The following is a 14,285-nucleotide window of genomic DNA, read 5'->3' on the forward strand; positions in this document are numbered from 1 at the left end:
AGTTTAAAAAAAGTAGAATTAATATGCAAAATTTGCACATTAATTTTAATTAATAATTGCATTTTAATTATTCATATCGGTGAGCCAAATTCAAAACCTGCATTAATTCAATAACGTTCAGAAAACCAAATAAAAAAACAAGTTTTTTTAACTAAAAATAAGGAGCAACATTAAAACTTAAAATGAACACAAATTATTCCATATAAGAAAAGGGATGCCCCCTCCTCAACGCCCCGCTCTTTACGCTGAAGTTTTTTTTATTGTTTTATAAAGTAGAGTTGTGAGAAATAATCAAACTTTAGCGTAAAGAGCGGGGCATTGAGGGGGAGACAGTCCCTTTCATATACAAAATAATTTCTGTTCGTTTTAAGTTTTAATGTCGTTCCTTACTTTCAGTTAAAAAAAAAACTTTTTTTATTTAATTGATCTACTAGGGTACATGTAAAATGTTTAAATGAAAAGATTACATTATAACATTTCACTAGATTCTCATATCATCAATAACTTTAGCTTGTTAGATGCGAAAATCTCCTGTTTTTTTCTCTTTTTTGGCGTTTTGTCATCAATTTATGCAGTTTTCCATTATACATTAGCTGTTTAACATTTTTTTTGCTGTTGGTAAAGAGTTCTGGATGTGAAACCAAAGTTTTCATACTTTGTTAGTGGATGCATATATTGTTTATTAATTTCTTTGTGTATTAATTAAAAGATCTACTGTCTATTATTTTTTCATTCCATTTTAATTATCAACAATTAGCTATGTGGGCAATTTAAGGGTTTGGTTATGACTTATTTTAAAATTTAAGCAAAAAACAAAAAAACAATGGGAATGGGAGGCAGGGAGTTATGGAAAATTAGGAGGCTTGATACATTCCTGGGATTTCAAGGTTTTGCTTTGGTGAGATTATTTACTCAGTCGATCGTTATAGACTGTAGATCATTTGATTGTTCTTTTACAAAACTGAATTTTCACACAATAGATTCGAGAAATGCAGTCTTGTTAGATCATTACTCTTCCATTCATGCAATATATCTAACAAGAATAACAGGTGAATTATTTAACAAACTTTTTGTAAATTCAAGATTTACAAACCTCTTTTGTGACTAAATATGCCATCCATTGTAGAGTTTTCTACTAGGACATCAATAGGTATCTTTGTATATATTCCAGATATCTATAAGAAAAAAAAATAATTTTTACATTAAACATCCCAGCACTGTTCTCAATAGTAGATATGCCTATAGCACCAATCCCCTGATAAATATAACATTTAGAAGCCTTTCGACTATGTAAAAACAATTAATATATTTTCTGAGGCCAACCTGACGCTTATGCATACTAATGGTAGATGGTAATAAGCTTACTTAAGCTATGGATGTCAGGTGATTGATTTTCTTCAAACGATAATTTCGATAAGACCTGTGCCTACCATCATCTGTGCATGTCATGTGCCCGTGAACAGGTCCTGTCGAGATTACAGTTTGAAGAAAATCGACCACTTGACATCCATAGCATAGGTAAGCTTATTACCATCTACACTTGTTATAAAACTTTAAAGAGTCTTCCCCAGTTCTACTAGCTATTATCATTTGAAGAAAATTAATGATCTGACCATAGCTTAGGTAAAATTGTTACCTTCTGCCATTACTATAAAACTTCAAAGAATCTTCCCCAGTTCTACTAGCTATTATCATTTGAAGAAAATCAATCACCTGACATCCATAGCACAGGTAAAATTGTTACCTTCTACCATTATTATAAAACTTCAAAGAGTCTTCCCCAGTTCTACTAATTATTATCATTTGAAGAAAATCAATCACCTGACATCCATAGCATTGGTAAAATTGTTACCTTCTACCATTACTATAAAACTTTAAAGAGTCTTCCCCAATTCTACTAGCTATTATCGTTTGAAGAAAATCAATCACCTGACATCCATAGCCCAGGTAAAATTGTTACCTTCTATCATTATTATAAAAATTCAAAGAGTCTTTCCCAGTTCTACTAGCTATTACCATTTGAAGAGAATTATCATTTGAAGAAAATTATTGTTTGAAGAAAATCAATCACCTGATATCCATAGCTTAGGTAAGATTATTACCATCTACCACTATTATAAAACTTCAAACAGTCTTCCCCAGTTCTACTAGCTTTTTATCGTTTGAAGAAAATCAATCACATGATATCCATAGCTTAGGTAAGCTTATTTCCATTTACCATTATTATAAAACTTCAAAGATTCTTCCCCAGTTCTACTAGCAATTATCGTTTGAAGAAAATTATCATTTGAAGAAAATCATTCACCTGATATTTATATCTTAGTTAAGCTTATTATCATCTACCATTATTATAAAACTAATATTGTAAAAATTCAGAGTCTTCCCCAGTTCTACTAGCAATTATCGCTTGAAAAAAAATTATCACATGAAGAAAATCATTCACCTGACATCCATAGCTTAGGTAAGCTTATTACCATCTACCATTATTATAAAACTTCAAAGAGTCTTCCCAAGTTTTACTAGCTATTATTGTTTGAAGAAAATTAATCACCTGACACCCATAGCTTAGGTAAGATTATTACCATCTACCATTAATAGAAAACTTCAAAGAGTCTTCCCCAATTCTACTACAGCTAGGCTAACTCAAAATCTAAAAAAATCTTCGCCATATAAGCAGGGTTTTTTCAACAAGGCCTCTCTTGGCAATGAAAAATTGCCAGTCAAGAAGAACCAATGGAAAGTAAAGCTGGCTTATAAGACATGCTAATGAAATCATACAAGCTAGTTGCAAATAGCAAGAGAAAAAGCAAGTTATTTAAAAACAGACCATGCTTCCATTGTTGTGCCCAATTTTATATGTAAACGAATGTTATTAATTGTTTTTTTTAATTATCTTCAAAAATGCTATCAATTTCTTGAAAAAGTTGGTAGTAATAAGATGAAGACAAGTCAAAATTGGACGGTTATTGTATTCATGAGCATAATTATTTGGATTTAGCACCAAAAACTACTAACAAGAAATAACAGTCGATAGCTTTTTTGAAGTCACAAATAATGAAAAAAATAAAACAATTATGAAAGATAAGCCAGTTTCACTGTCCAGATTGCAAAAAAGGCTTCTGAACTGACACATTAAATGGCTATTGATATGTCGTTACAAAGAAGCTGGTCAAACCCCTGCAACTCCACTTCCCCACCCATCATATGTGTATGATTCAAGATAAGATGTTGAGCATCTGCATACTCAAAATAATACAGTGCTCATTACTTAGACTCAGCTCCTCTGACATGTGGCACATAGTATATAAGGCAGCAACAGTTATTCTGCATTGAATAATACTGAGTCAAAGACTATAGCTTGTTCAGGGATGCATGTAGGACTCTTGCCTCATCTTCTACGGAGTAACCAACTGTTACCTGTTGTCTACCACCCTTATGAAGGCCCAGAGAGGTCCAGGATTATATGTTGTATAGAAGTCACTGTATGGAACTATAAGACTTACTGTATAGTTCCATACAGTTATATGGAAGCATAGCTTGTTCAGAGATGAACATAGGACTCTTGCCTCATCTTCTAGGGAATAACCAACTGTTAGCTGTTATCTACCACTTTTATCAAGGCCCAGCATTATATGTTGTACAGAAGTCACCCTTGTCTGATTCAAATCATGTGGCCCCAGTATTACCATCTTTTTCTGAATTTCATCAACTATTTGTAGTAGCTTTGTGAGACTCCTAATGTGTGAGTCAGGTACCTACCAGCCCAGCTAATTGCAAGTATTCTTTGCAGACAATTGTTCTCAAATCCAAACAACCTTTTCTCCACAGCATTAGATCAATCCCAGGTACAACACCCATATGCCAACATGGAAATTACATTGCTGCTGAACAAGTGCAGCTTTAGAGAGTACTTGCTCCATTTCTAAACATTATTTGATCAAGAAAATGCTGTACCTCCATATAAAACTTGAACCATGATCTTTCTGTCACAACTACTATCTTGAGTTCTACACTGGGGTGTTCTACCCATGTACTTGAATTCGCTAACTTCTCTTACTCATCTTTCCCTGAGTTTTACAACTGCTGCAAGTAAAGTGATAACTGCTCATCAGTCTTTTTTCTATCATGGATATTTATATCCACAATGCTATTTGAAGTGCAGAAAAAAAAATATTTTATGTTTTTTATGGTATTTTCCCATGAGCCTATCAACCTATCATGATTTTTGTCCATTGGTCTAGCTTTTGCTAGTTTGGGCACTTCCGAATAAGCTAGGACAATGAAAGTTGGCAGGCATATCAGGGACTAGACCAGATTAGAAACAGTCCCTTCCCAGATTCTACCATCCGGGGGGGGGGAGTGGAGGGACGGTTAATTCGGAAAAATTAGAAAAGTATTAAAAAATGTATCCTTGCAAGCCTCCGTGGATATGGTGTTGGTATTCATCTCCTGAAGGTTTAAGATTCAATTTCTGACAGAGACAATTTCTTTATAATTTTTTTTCTTGCTCTGCCATTTTTAGCATTGATTCCAAAACTTTTTTTAAAATGTCTGGCCTTGACTAATACTTTTACCAAAAACATCAGACTGGATTATGTTTTATGGTGATTAAATCTGGAATTCGCTATAGTAAGGGCCAGCAAGCGTAGGAGGAGCTAAATCAAGCAATGGATTGAAAGCAATAAAAAATTATGGAAAAAGCTATTCAGCTTCAGAGGCAGAAATTCTGCATATAGTGGTGCTTATCATGGTAGCCTCCAAAAAAAAACATCACCACAATAACATTGCAAAATGTTGGCTCTTCTGACCTTGTCTTAAGTGCCATATGAGCTCCTGGCTTTTTTATATGGAGGGATAAATAAATAATATTATAACCACTTAATTCCTGAAAATTAACAGAGGGATCACTTTAATTTTTTTGGGTAGAACTTTAGTCATAGCAATTAAATGGAGTTTTCTGGGTTAAGCAAATGCAAAAACTCATCAAATTTTGATGATAAAAATCTGCATTTGTATATATAACAAAAAGCTAGTCCCTCTGACACCTCAGATCTGTTTTGGGGACAATAAATTAATTATTGGAAAAGTATACATAAATGACTTATAAATAAAGTGAACATACCAATCAATGGCTTTCTTTATGCTCTTTCCAAATGTTCATGGTGCAAATTCAATTTTAGGCCCTTTACGGACCCTCAAAGATGATACCTTTTCTCTTGTTTTAGACATGGTCAATATACCTCTGTTAGAATCACTCTTGTTAAAACTAGTTTAACCATAAATTGAATCAGCACTGGCAAATTCAAGAATCAATACATGCAAAGAAAATATATAATATTCACTATATTTTTGGGTAAGGTTAGAAAGGTTAGACTAATATCCAATTTGTACCCAGGCCCATATTTACCAACAGGCCAAGGTCTAAGAATGTACAATGCCAGGGAATACAATAAATTATCACTGAGTGTTTTTTTTTTCTTAACAAAAACTAAACTGGTGTTATTTATTGTCAAAATACCAGGTGTACTCCACCACCACACTACCTATTGACAGAAGTGTTTTTTAAATACTACAGGAATTCCATTGCTACTTATATACTGTAGGATGTGTCCCAAGAATAGCAGCTGAGAGTTCAATATCTCTCTTCTCTTTCACTCTATTTTTGGCTCATCAGTTGCATTTTCTTCAGTGCTGCCACTACCCCTGACATCTTGGGGATTTACCCCAGAATATCACTAAAAATGGAGCAGCAAAAACACTTGGGACTAGAAGCATTGAAGCTTTAAATCAAGCCTTAAGAATATTACAGAGAAGTATTTAGGGGAAACATTGATCAGTTTACATATAAATGACCTACAAATAAAGGGAGCATACCTCTCAATGCCTTTTATATGCTCTTACTGAATTTTTATAATTGCTTTATGGCACTTGTATAATATGGCTCCTACCTAATATTCTTCGAATATGTTTCTCTGATGCTCAACCTTAATGAAATACACCTAAGTATGATAAAAGTATAATAATTTAGAAACAAACTTGGGCTATATATTTGCAGATTAGGGGGTGGAGAAGGGGAAGTATAGCAGGTCTGCATGCCTAATGTGTTAGGTAAAATTATTCTACACAATATGAAGTAAGAATTGTTTTCTAGTTTCACACTGTCCAAATTCTTTATCACCACCCCAATATTACTGATAATTTTCCTAACTGCCTTCTTTTGTCCGAGAGTACCCAGACCTTTCAGCACTCCAGGACATCTTGAGGATACTTTAGGACAAAGAGCTTTTTTTTACTAAACATAATTCATTAACATGAAATAAGAGCTCATATGGCACTTGTGGCAAGGCTGGAAGAGCCAAGAGTTTGTATGGTATGAGCTCTAGCAAAATTCTAAGAATCAATAGATTGATTTAAAAGGAAAATCAGAGGCTTAATACTGGTCAGAATTTAAAATAAGAGCTCTGAGTCATGATGTCCTTCTAAATATCAAAATTCATTAAGATCCAATCACCCACTCATAAGTTAAAATACTTAATTTTTTCTAACTTTTCCTCTCCCTTCAGCCCCCCAGATGGTCGAATCAGGGAAAACGACTTAATCAAGTCAATTTGTTCAGCTCCCTGACACACTACCAATTTTCATCGTCCTAGCACCAAACTCGCCAAAGCACTGAACCCCACACCCTAGCTCCCCCAAAGAGAGCAAATCCAGTACGGGTATGTCAATCACGTATCTACAACATTTGCTTATTCTACCCACCAAGTTTCATCCCAATTCCTCCACTCTAAGCATTTTCCCAAATTTCTGATTTCTCCCTTCAACTCCTCCCAATATCAACAGATCTGGTCGGGATTTGAAACAAGAGCTCTGAGACATGAGTTCCTTCTAAATATCAAATTTGATTAAAATCTGGTCACCTGTTCTTAAGTTAAAGATACCTCAACTTTTCTAATTTTTCCAAATTAACACCCCCTGCTCCCCTCCCCAACTCCACCAAAGAGAGCGGATCCGGTCCAATTATGTCAGTCATGTATCTTGGACTTGTTTTTATTCTTCCCACCCAGTTTCATCCTAATCTCTCTGCTTTAAGTATTTTCCAAGATTTCCAGTTCCCCCCACGCAACTGCCCCCCCCCCCCTAATAATGCTGGATCCAGTCGGAATTTAAAATAAGAGATCTGAGTTACGAGGCCCTTCTAAATATGAAGTTTCATTAAGATCTGATCACTCCTTTCTAAGTTAAAAATACATCATTTTTCAGAATCAACCCCCCACCCCCCACAAATAGGGCAGATTCGTTCCAATTATGTCCTAAACCATGTATAAAATAAACTTCTGCTTATTTTCCCACCAAGTTTCATCCCAATCCCTCCACTCTAAGCATGCCCCCCAAAATCACCAGATCCGGTTGGGAATTAAAATAAGAGCTCTGAGACATGAACTCCTTCCAAACTTCAAATTTCGGGATTTGAAATAAGAGCTCTGAGACATGGTATCCTTCCAAACTTCAAATTTCATGAAGATCCAATCACTCCTTTGTAAGTTAAAAATACCTAATTTTTTCTAATTTTTCAGAATTAACCCTCCCTCCTACTCCCTCAAATAGAGCAGATCTGTTCCAGTTATGTCAATCATGTATCCATGACTTCTGCCTATTTTTCTCACGAAGTTTCATCCAAATCCCTCCACTCTAAGCGTTTTCCAAGATTTTAGGTCCCCCCCCCTCCAATGTCACCGGATCTGGTTGGGATTTAAAGTAAGAGCTTTGAGACACGATATCTTTCCAAACCTCAAATTTCATTAAGATCCCATCACCCATACGTAAGTTAAAAATACTTCATTTTTTCTATTTCTTCCAGATTAACTGGCCCCCAACTCCCCCCCCCCAGATGGTCAAATCGTGAAAATGACTATTTCTAATTTAATATGGTCCAGTCCCTGATATTCCTGCCAAAATTCATTGTCCTAGCTTACCTGGAAGTGAACATAAATCTACTTTGATTATGATAAACATATAAAACAGAAGCTTGTAACATTATTCACTCAACAGCATATGATGAAAGGTCATGGCTTTTGCTGGATGTTCTGTGCCACCACTCATATTAAGTTTTGGTAGCTGTAAGGCAATTTTGCTTATCAAACAGTTCGTGGTAATGAACTGTAGTAAGGAGCGACCCAGCTCAATAGAAACCAAAACTCTAAAAAATGGAATTTTGATACCAATAGCTACATCAAAAGAATCGCATTTTAATGCTGATTTTAAATATATAAGTTTCATCAAGTTTAGTCTTACGCACCAAAAGTTACGAGCCTGAGAAAATTTGTGTTATTTTAGAAAATAGGCGGAAACACCCCCTAAAAGTCATAGAATCTTAACGAAAATTACACCATCAGATTCAGCGTATCAGAGAACCTACTGTAGAAGTTTCAAGCTCCTATCTACAAAAATGTGGAATTTTGTATTTTTTGCCAGAAGGCAGATCACGGATGCGTGTTTATTTATTTGTTTTTTTTTCTTTTTCCCAGGGGTGATCGTATCGACCCAGTTGTCCTAGAATGTTGCGAGAGGGCTCATTCTAACGGAAATGAAAAGTTCTAGTGCCCTTTTTAAGTGACTAAAAAATTGGAGGGCACCTAGGCCCCCTCCCACGCTAATTATTTTCCCAAATTCAACGGATCAAAATTCTGAGATAGCCATTTTATTCAGCGTAGTCGAAAAACCTAATAACTATGTCTTTGGGGACGACTTACTCCTCCAAAGTCCCCATGGGAGGGGCTACAAGTTACAAACTTTGACCAGTGCTTACATATAGTAATGGTTATTGGGAAGTGTACAGGTGTTTTCAGGAGGATTTTTTGGTTGGGAGGGGGAGGGGTTGAAAAGAGGGGGATAAACTGGGGGAACTTTCCATCGAGGAATTTGTCACGGGGGAAGAAAATTTCCTTGAAGGGAGCACAGGATTTACTAGCATTATTTAAAAAAAAAAACAATGAAAAAATAAATATGAAAAAGTTTTTTTCAGCTGGAAGTAAGGAGCAGCATTAAAACTTAAAACGAACAGAAATTATTACCCATATGAGGGGCTCACCTCCTCTTAATACCTCGCTCTTTACGCTAAAGTATTTTTAGTAATGTCAACTATTTATTCTATGGCTTTTGTGATTCAGAGGTCATTCTTAATGGATTGGGCCAAAATTTAAGATTTAGTGTAAAGAGAGAGGTACTGACGAGGGGGCGAACCCTCTCATATGTGTAATAAAAACATGAGAATAAACGTAAGCTAGTTTATAAGTTATGTATATCTTTTACTAATTAAAAGATTCGTAAAAAATTAAAAGTTCTAGTTGCCTAAGTAGTTGCCTAGTAGTTCTAGTTTTTATTAATCAAAAAATTGGAGGGCAACTAGGCTTCCTCCCCCGCTCTTTTTTTCTCAAAATCATTTGATCAAAATTATGAGAAAGCCATTTAGCCAAAAAAAAATATGCAAATTTCGTTTTAATTATTTCTCTGCGGAGAGCCAAAATCAAAACATGCATTGATTCAAAAACGTTCAGAAATTAAATAAAAAAAACAAGTTTTTTCAATTGAAAGTAAGGAGCGACATTAAAACTTAAAACGAACAGAAATTACTTCATTTATGAAAGGGGCTGCTTCCTCATCAACGCCCTGCTCTTTACGCTAAAGTTTTTTACTGTTTTAAAAAGAAGAGTTGAGAGAAAGAGTCAAACTTTAGCGTAAAGAGCGGGGCGCTGATGAGGAAGCAGCCCCTTTCATAAACAAAGTAACTTCTGTTCGTTTTAAGTTTTAATGTTGCTCCTTACTTTCAGTTGAAAAAACTTGTTTTTTTTATTTAATCATCACAAAGGACTCATCCTTTGTCTTTGGAAATATGAACTTCCAATTAGGGAACTTTCATTTCATGAAGTTCACATTATATCCTTCTGTTTCTAACTACAAGACCTAGCCAGCGTAATACCTTGAACTTTTAATAGTAGCATACAGAACTAGCACAAAATCACCAGGCTTTATCTCCTTTGTAGGTTCTCTTATAGCCTCTTCTAGGTCACTCAGGTGTAATAAATCATTGGTGTCAGAAGAGAGATCAACAGAAGCAGCATCACTACTACTGTCAATAAAATGTGATGTCACCTTAGCTAGCTCCTTTTTCTGTGTTTATTTTATGGTCTTTTGCTTTTATTTTCCTTTGCTTTGTTTTTTTCATGGGATCTCTTTTTCTTTTTGCATCAAAAATGATATATTTAACAGGGGTTTACAGTCAAAATTTTTGATTGGCCAGGCTTTCTTCCTCTCTTTTTCTTCTGAATCCACTTGACATTCAATGAGTGGAAGTATCTGCCTTGGGAGAACAAAACAGAATTATCAGTTTTCAAAACAGAATTATCAGTTTTCTAAGTCCTAGGCACTGGCTGCCTGCCTGATGAGCTGCTCTCCTCACCTGCATAACTCTGCTGTTCACATTTGCCCTCTAATGAAGACATTGGACAACTGGGATTGAAAACATCTGGATTGAATCCCTGCTTCAAGAAGCCACTAATAATGTTCAATGGTGTGAAAGCTTTTGGGAAAGCAACCCCAAGAAGTTCAGAGATCTTGTATTCCATGACCAGTCTGTCAGGATGGTTTCTAAGCCAATTTTAAGCAGCTTCATGAGAAGAAATTTTTAATGGTGAATAGATGGTTACATTAAGGAGCTGTAGCTTATTTGATGTGTGTGAAGGGAGTGAAAGAATTGCAAACCCACTTTCTTTTCAGCAGAAATAAAGTCATAGCTTGTGTGACTATTATGATTATTAATGAGCAGAAGTGTTGGTTGCTTAGGAGATGGCATATACCTTTTAAAATGGTTGAAATAGCCAAGAAATAGTTCTGTGATCATCCATGCATTTCTAGGCTTTCTACTACCAGCAGTGTTTGCTCCCGGTGGAGTACCATACAAGAGCCTTTCTGCAAAGCAAGTCTTTCAAAAAATAAGGTACAGAGGAATGAAACTCCTCACTGCATTGATAGTTCTTACCATTGTGACTAGATTCTCTCTATCCTGTGACATAGTTGTTCCTAACTGCTTGGCCCCTTTAGGACTCAGATTCTTTGTGCATTTCTGTTGAAAATTCAATAAGCCTACTTCATCCATGTTATAATTGCAGTCAGCTGGGAAAAAATATTTTGAGCATAATTATTCTATCTAATTGTAGAATGTGGCAGCTGTATCATGGCTTAAACCACAATTGCAATGAAGGCTTGTGCTTTCTGATATACACACGGAAATTCTAGCATGTCTCTTCATGAATTTGTATACCAGTCTTCTACTGCTTCATTATGATACCATGATTAGGGTTATTTCACTTTATTTGCCTTGCCAAATTCCCAGGCTATTTTTTTTTAAGTCCATAGTTCATTCACAATGGTAACAGAAGATAAGACTCAAAGAAACCTTTCTTTTTATCTAATGATACAGCAAATGGCTTAGAGTGCTAACAAAGTGTTGACTTGATATCATTATCCAGTGTAGCTGCCAATCTGAGTGGGATACCATCTTTCAAGTGAACCATTCCAGCAACCTTCATATTTTCTTCATCCAGAGAGATTGGTCAACCTTCCTCTTCTTTGACATTCAGCTAAAATTGAGAATGTTAAACAATTAAAGTAATAAGGTAACTACAGATACCATTTGCATATCATCTAATTATATCTCTCAGCTTGACCTTTCGCTGGTGTTGCCAGACATAGATATATGAAGGTACCTTGGGACACAATGAACAAACAATGTCCCAGGAATATGTGTCCTAGAGTACCCAAGCAGGGAACTTATCACAAAAGTTCAAATTTGTTATCACTAGACAGCAACATAAATCAATCACTGAACAGTTTTCTGGAGCCAAAAGAACACAACTTCTGAAAAAAAAAACACACTCATTATCATACCACAAATCATTCAGAAAATTATATTGTGAAAACCAGATATGCTTTCTTATTCAAAGAAGAATTTCTTACTTAAAATCTCAGATAAAATTATTTTCTGATGTCTACAGGAAAACACATGCATAGGGCCTACTCCCAGATAGATGGCACAATGGCTGTAGGCTAATTAAGGCAGACTTTTTGAATAAAATTTTCTTCACAAAGATACCATGTCCAGTCTCCCCTAAGGTCAGAAAGGTTAGGTTAAAAATTGAATTTACAAGCTAAGTCTTTATTACATTTGGAAAGAACCTAAAAAAGGCATTAAGTGTGTTTCACTTTATTTGTAGGTCATTTATGTGACCTGCTCTATATTTATCTATTTACATTGTAAACATTGGTAAAATTCTAGTTAATTGACTTCTTGCTATCTTGGAAAGGGTTTAGATTAGGAAAATGAAACTTTCAGGGATGGGTCTACATGCTAAAGTATGGGTAAAATTCTAGTTAATTGACTTCTTGCTATCTCAAAAAGGGTTTAGGTTAGGAAAATGAAACTTTCAGGGATGAATCTACAGACTAAAGTATGTCCTGGGAAGGTGCTTTGAACTACCTCACTCCTTTGGCAATTTGGCACCTTAATTTGGTTACCTTAATTTTCAGTTACTAGTTGCTTTTTCTCTGCCTTTAGTTCTTAAAATGCAATTCTTGTTATTTGAGTAGAACTTTGAGCCATATCAATGTTTTCTTTTCAAAATTTAGTAAATGTATTTGTGTATCTTTAAAACCTTATAAAATGGAATTGAGCAAAGTTATGAAGCTGAAAACAATTTTGATGTACTTCCATTAAACAGAAGATCTATTTTGCAAGGTTTCACTTTTATAACACACATATTTTTAAAGGTCATCAAAGGTCAGGGCCTCTAGAGGGAGAAGGAGTAGAGGTAGTTGCTTCAGAATACCTTCCCAAGACATACTTTAGTCTGTAGATTCATCCCTGAAAGTTTCATTTTCCTAAACTAAACCCTTTCTGAGATAGCATGAAGTCAATTAACTATTTTACTGTAAACATTTACTAACTAGGCCCAATTTACAAGTGAATTGATTGGTAGCCTAGATTTAAATTTGGAAAGAGCATAAACAGAAATTGGGGAGTATGTTCATGTTGTTCCCATTGAATTTATATAATGTTGTATACATTGACCAGGCCTGCTGCTAATGCAATCTTCAAAGCCCCAGATATAAGAAAAGGGCATATGCCTATAGGCCTAGGCCTATATCAGATTGACAACACTTTCATGGGATATATTTTAGGCCTGGACTTAAAGAGCTAAATCAACTAATTTCCAAGATTTCAATAGAGCCCTCTAGAATTTTATCTTTAAATATTTAAGATCCTAACTGCATAGGCTATCAGTGTAAAATTAAGGTAGCCTAGTTTGGGGTAGGCTAAAACCTAATAAAAACATCATAACCCTAAGGGGGAAAATGCTGAAATACCTTAAGACTACATGAAGGGTATGCCGTGATTTCACTGAGTTGTACGGAATTGCACAAGCTTCAAGCTGTATTCCAATTTGACTTGCCTACTTGTAGTCCCTAATATTTTTAATTATTCAATTTCTCTTAGCACCTTAAACACGGTTGCCAGATTTTTGGCAAAACATGTAGCCCAGACCGGCGTAATCACTAGCTCAAAAATAGCGAACGCTATTATAACCTTATTATGCCTTTATTATAGCGCTATTATGGTCGAAACGAGGAATCGAAATATCAGATAACATTCACATAAGTGTATGTCAAAACTAAATTAAGAGCCCTCTAAACGAACAAAAATACCACCCCTCCAAATATGCCGTCGCAAAATTGACTAGTGCTATACTGAAAGCAAATTATATAAAAGCAAAATGGCGAATTGTCCTTTACTCACTCAGTTTACTGCATGCATGCCATGATCTTATTGAAAAACCTTGTTACATAAATTTAAAACAATGCCCAGTAACAAACAGAAAATCCACCTCTGAACTATTTTGTTTCAAGCTTATAGCATATTACTGGTAAAATTAATAGATAAATATGCTCCATAGGCTCAGGAGCGATAATTGATAATAGGTACTGCCCACTCAGGGGCGGTTTTTTTTCTGACAGTGAGAGAAAAACCTTTATTCATTTTTTGGCTTTCATTAAAGCATAAGTCAATTTATGACTGCCCAAGTGGAGGAGTGATAATCTTGTTTCTATCCAGTTTCAACTTTATTTTTTCAGTATGTTCAGAACGTAGAGTAAAAGATAATCAAACTGAAACCACAATTGCAAAAAGGTTTATTGTTAAGGAGGGTTAAAATAAGTGTAAACTTAAGACATGT

General features: G+C 35.1%; 1 protein-coding gene across 1 annotated transcript in view; it reads right to left on the minus strand.

Annotated features, from left to right (window-relative positions):
* The window catches only part of LOC136043798 (sentrin-specific protease-like), a 69,469-nt gene extending 55,910 nt beyond the window's left edge, over window positions 1-13,559 (minus strand). The window contains exons 1-2 of the mRNA XM_065728716.1: window positions 13,420-13,559; window positions 1,094-1,175 (exon numbers count right to left, since the gene is read on the minus strand). Of these exons, the coding sequence (XP_065584788.1) occupies window positions 1,094-1,121 (28 nt within the window). The 5' untranslated portion in view covers window positions 1,122-1,175; window positions 13,420-13,559. The remainder of the gene's footprint in view (window positions 1-1,093; window positions 1,176-13,419) is intronic.
* Between the last annotated feature and the right edge of the window lie 726 nt (window positions 13,560-14,285).

Source organism: Artemia franciscana, chromosome 2 (assembly GCF_032884065.1).
Source record: "Artemia franciscana chromosome 2, ASM3288406v1, whole genome shotgun sequence".
NCBI classification, from domain to species: domain Eukaryota; kingdom Metazoa; phylum Arthropoda; class Branchiopoda; order Anostraca; family Artemiidae; genus Artemia; species Artemia franciscana.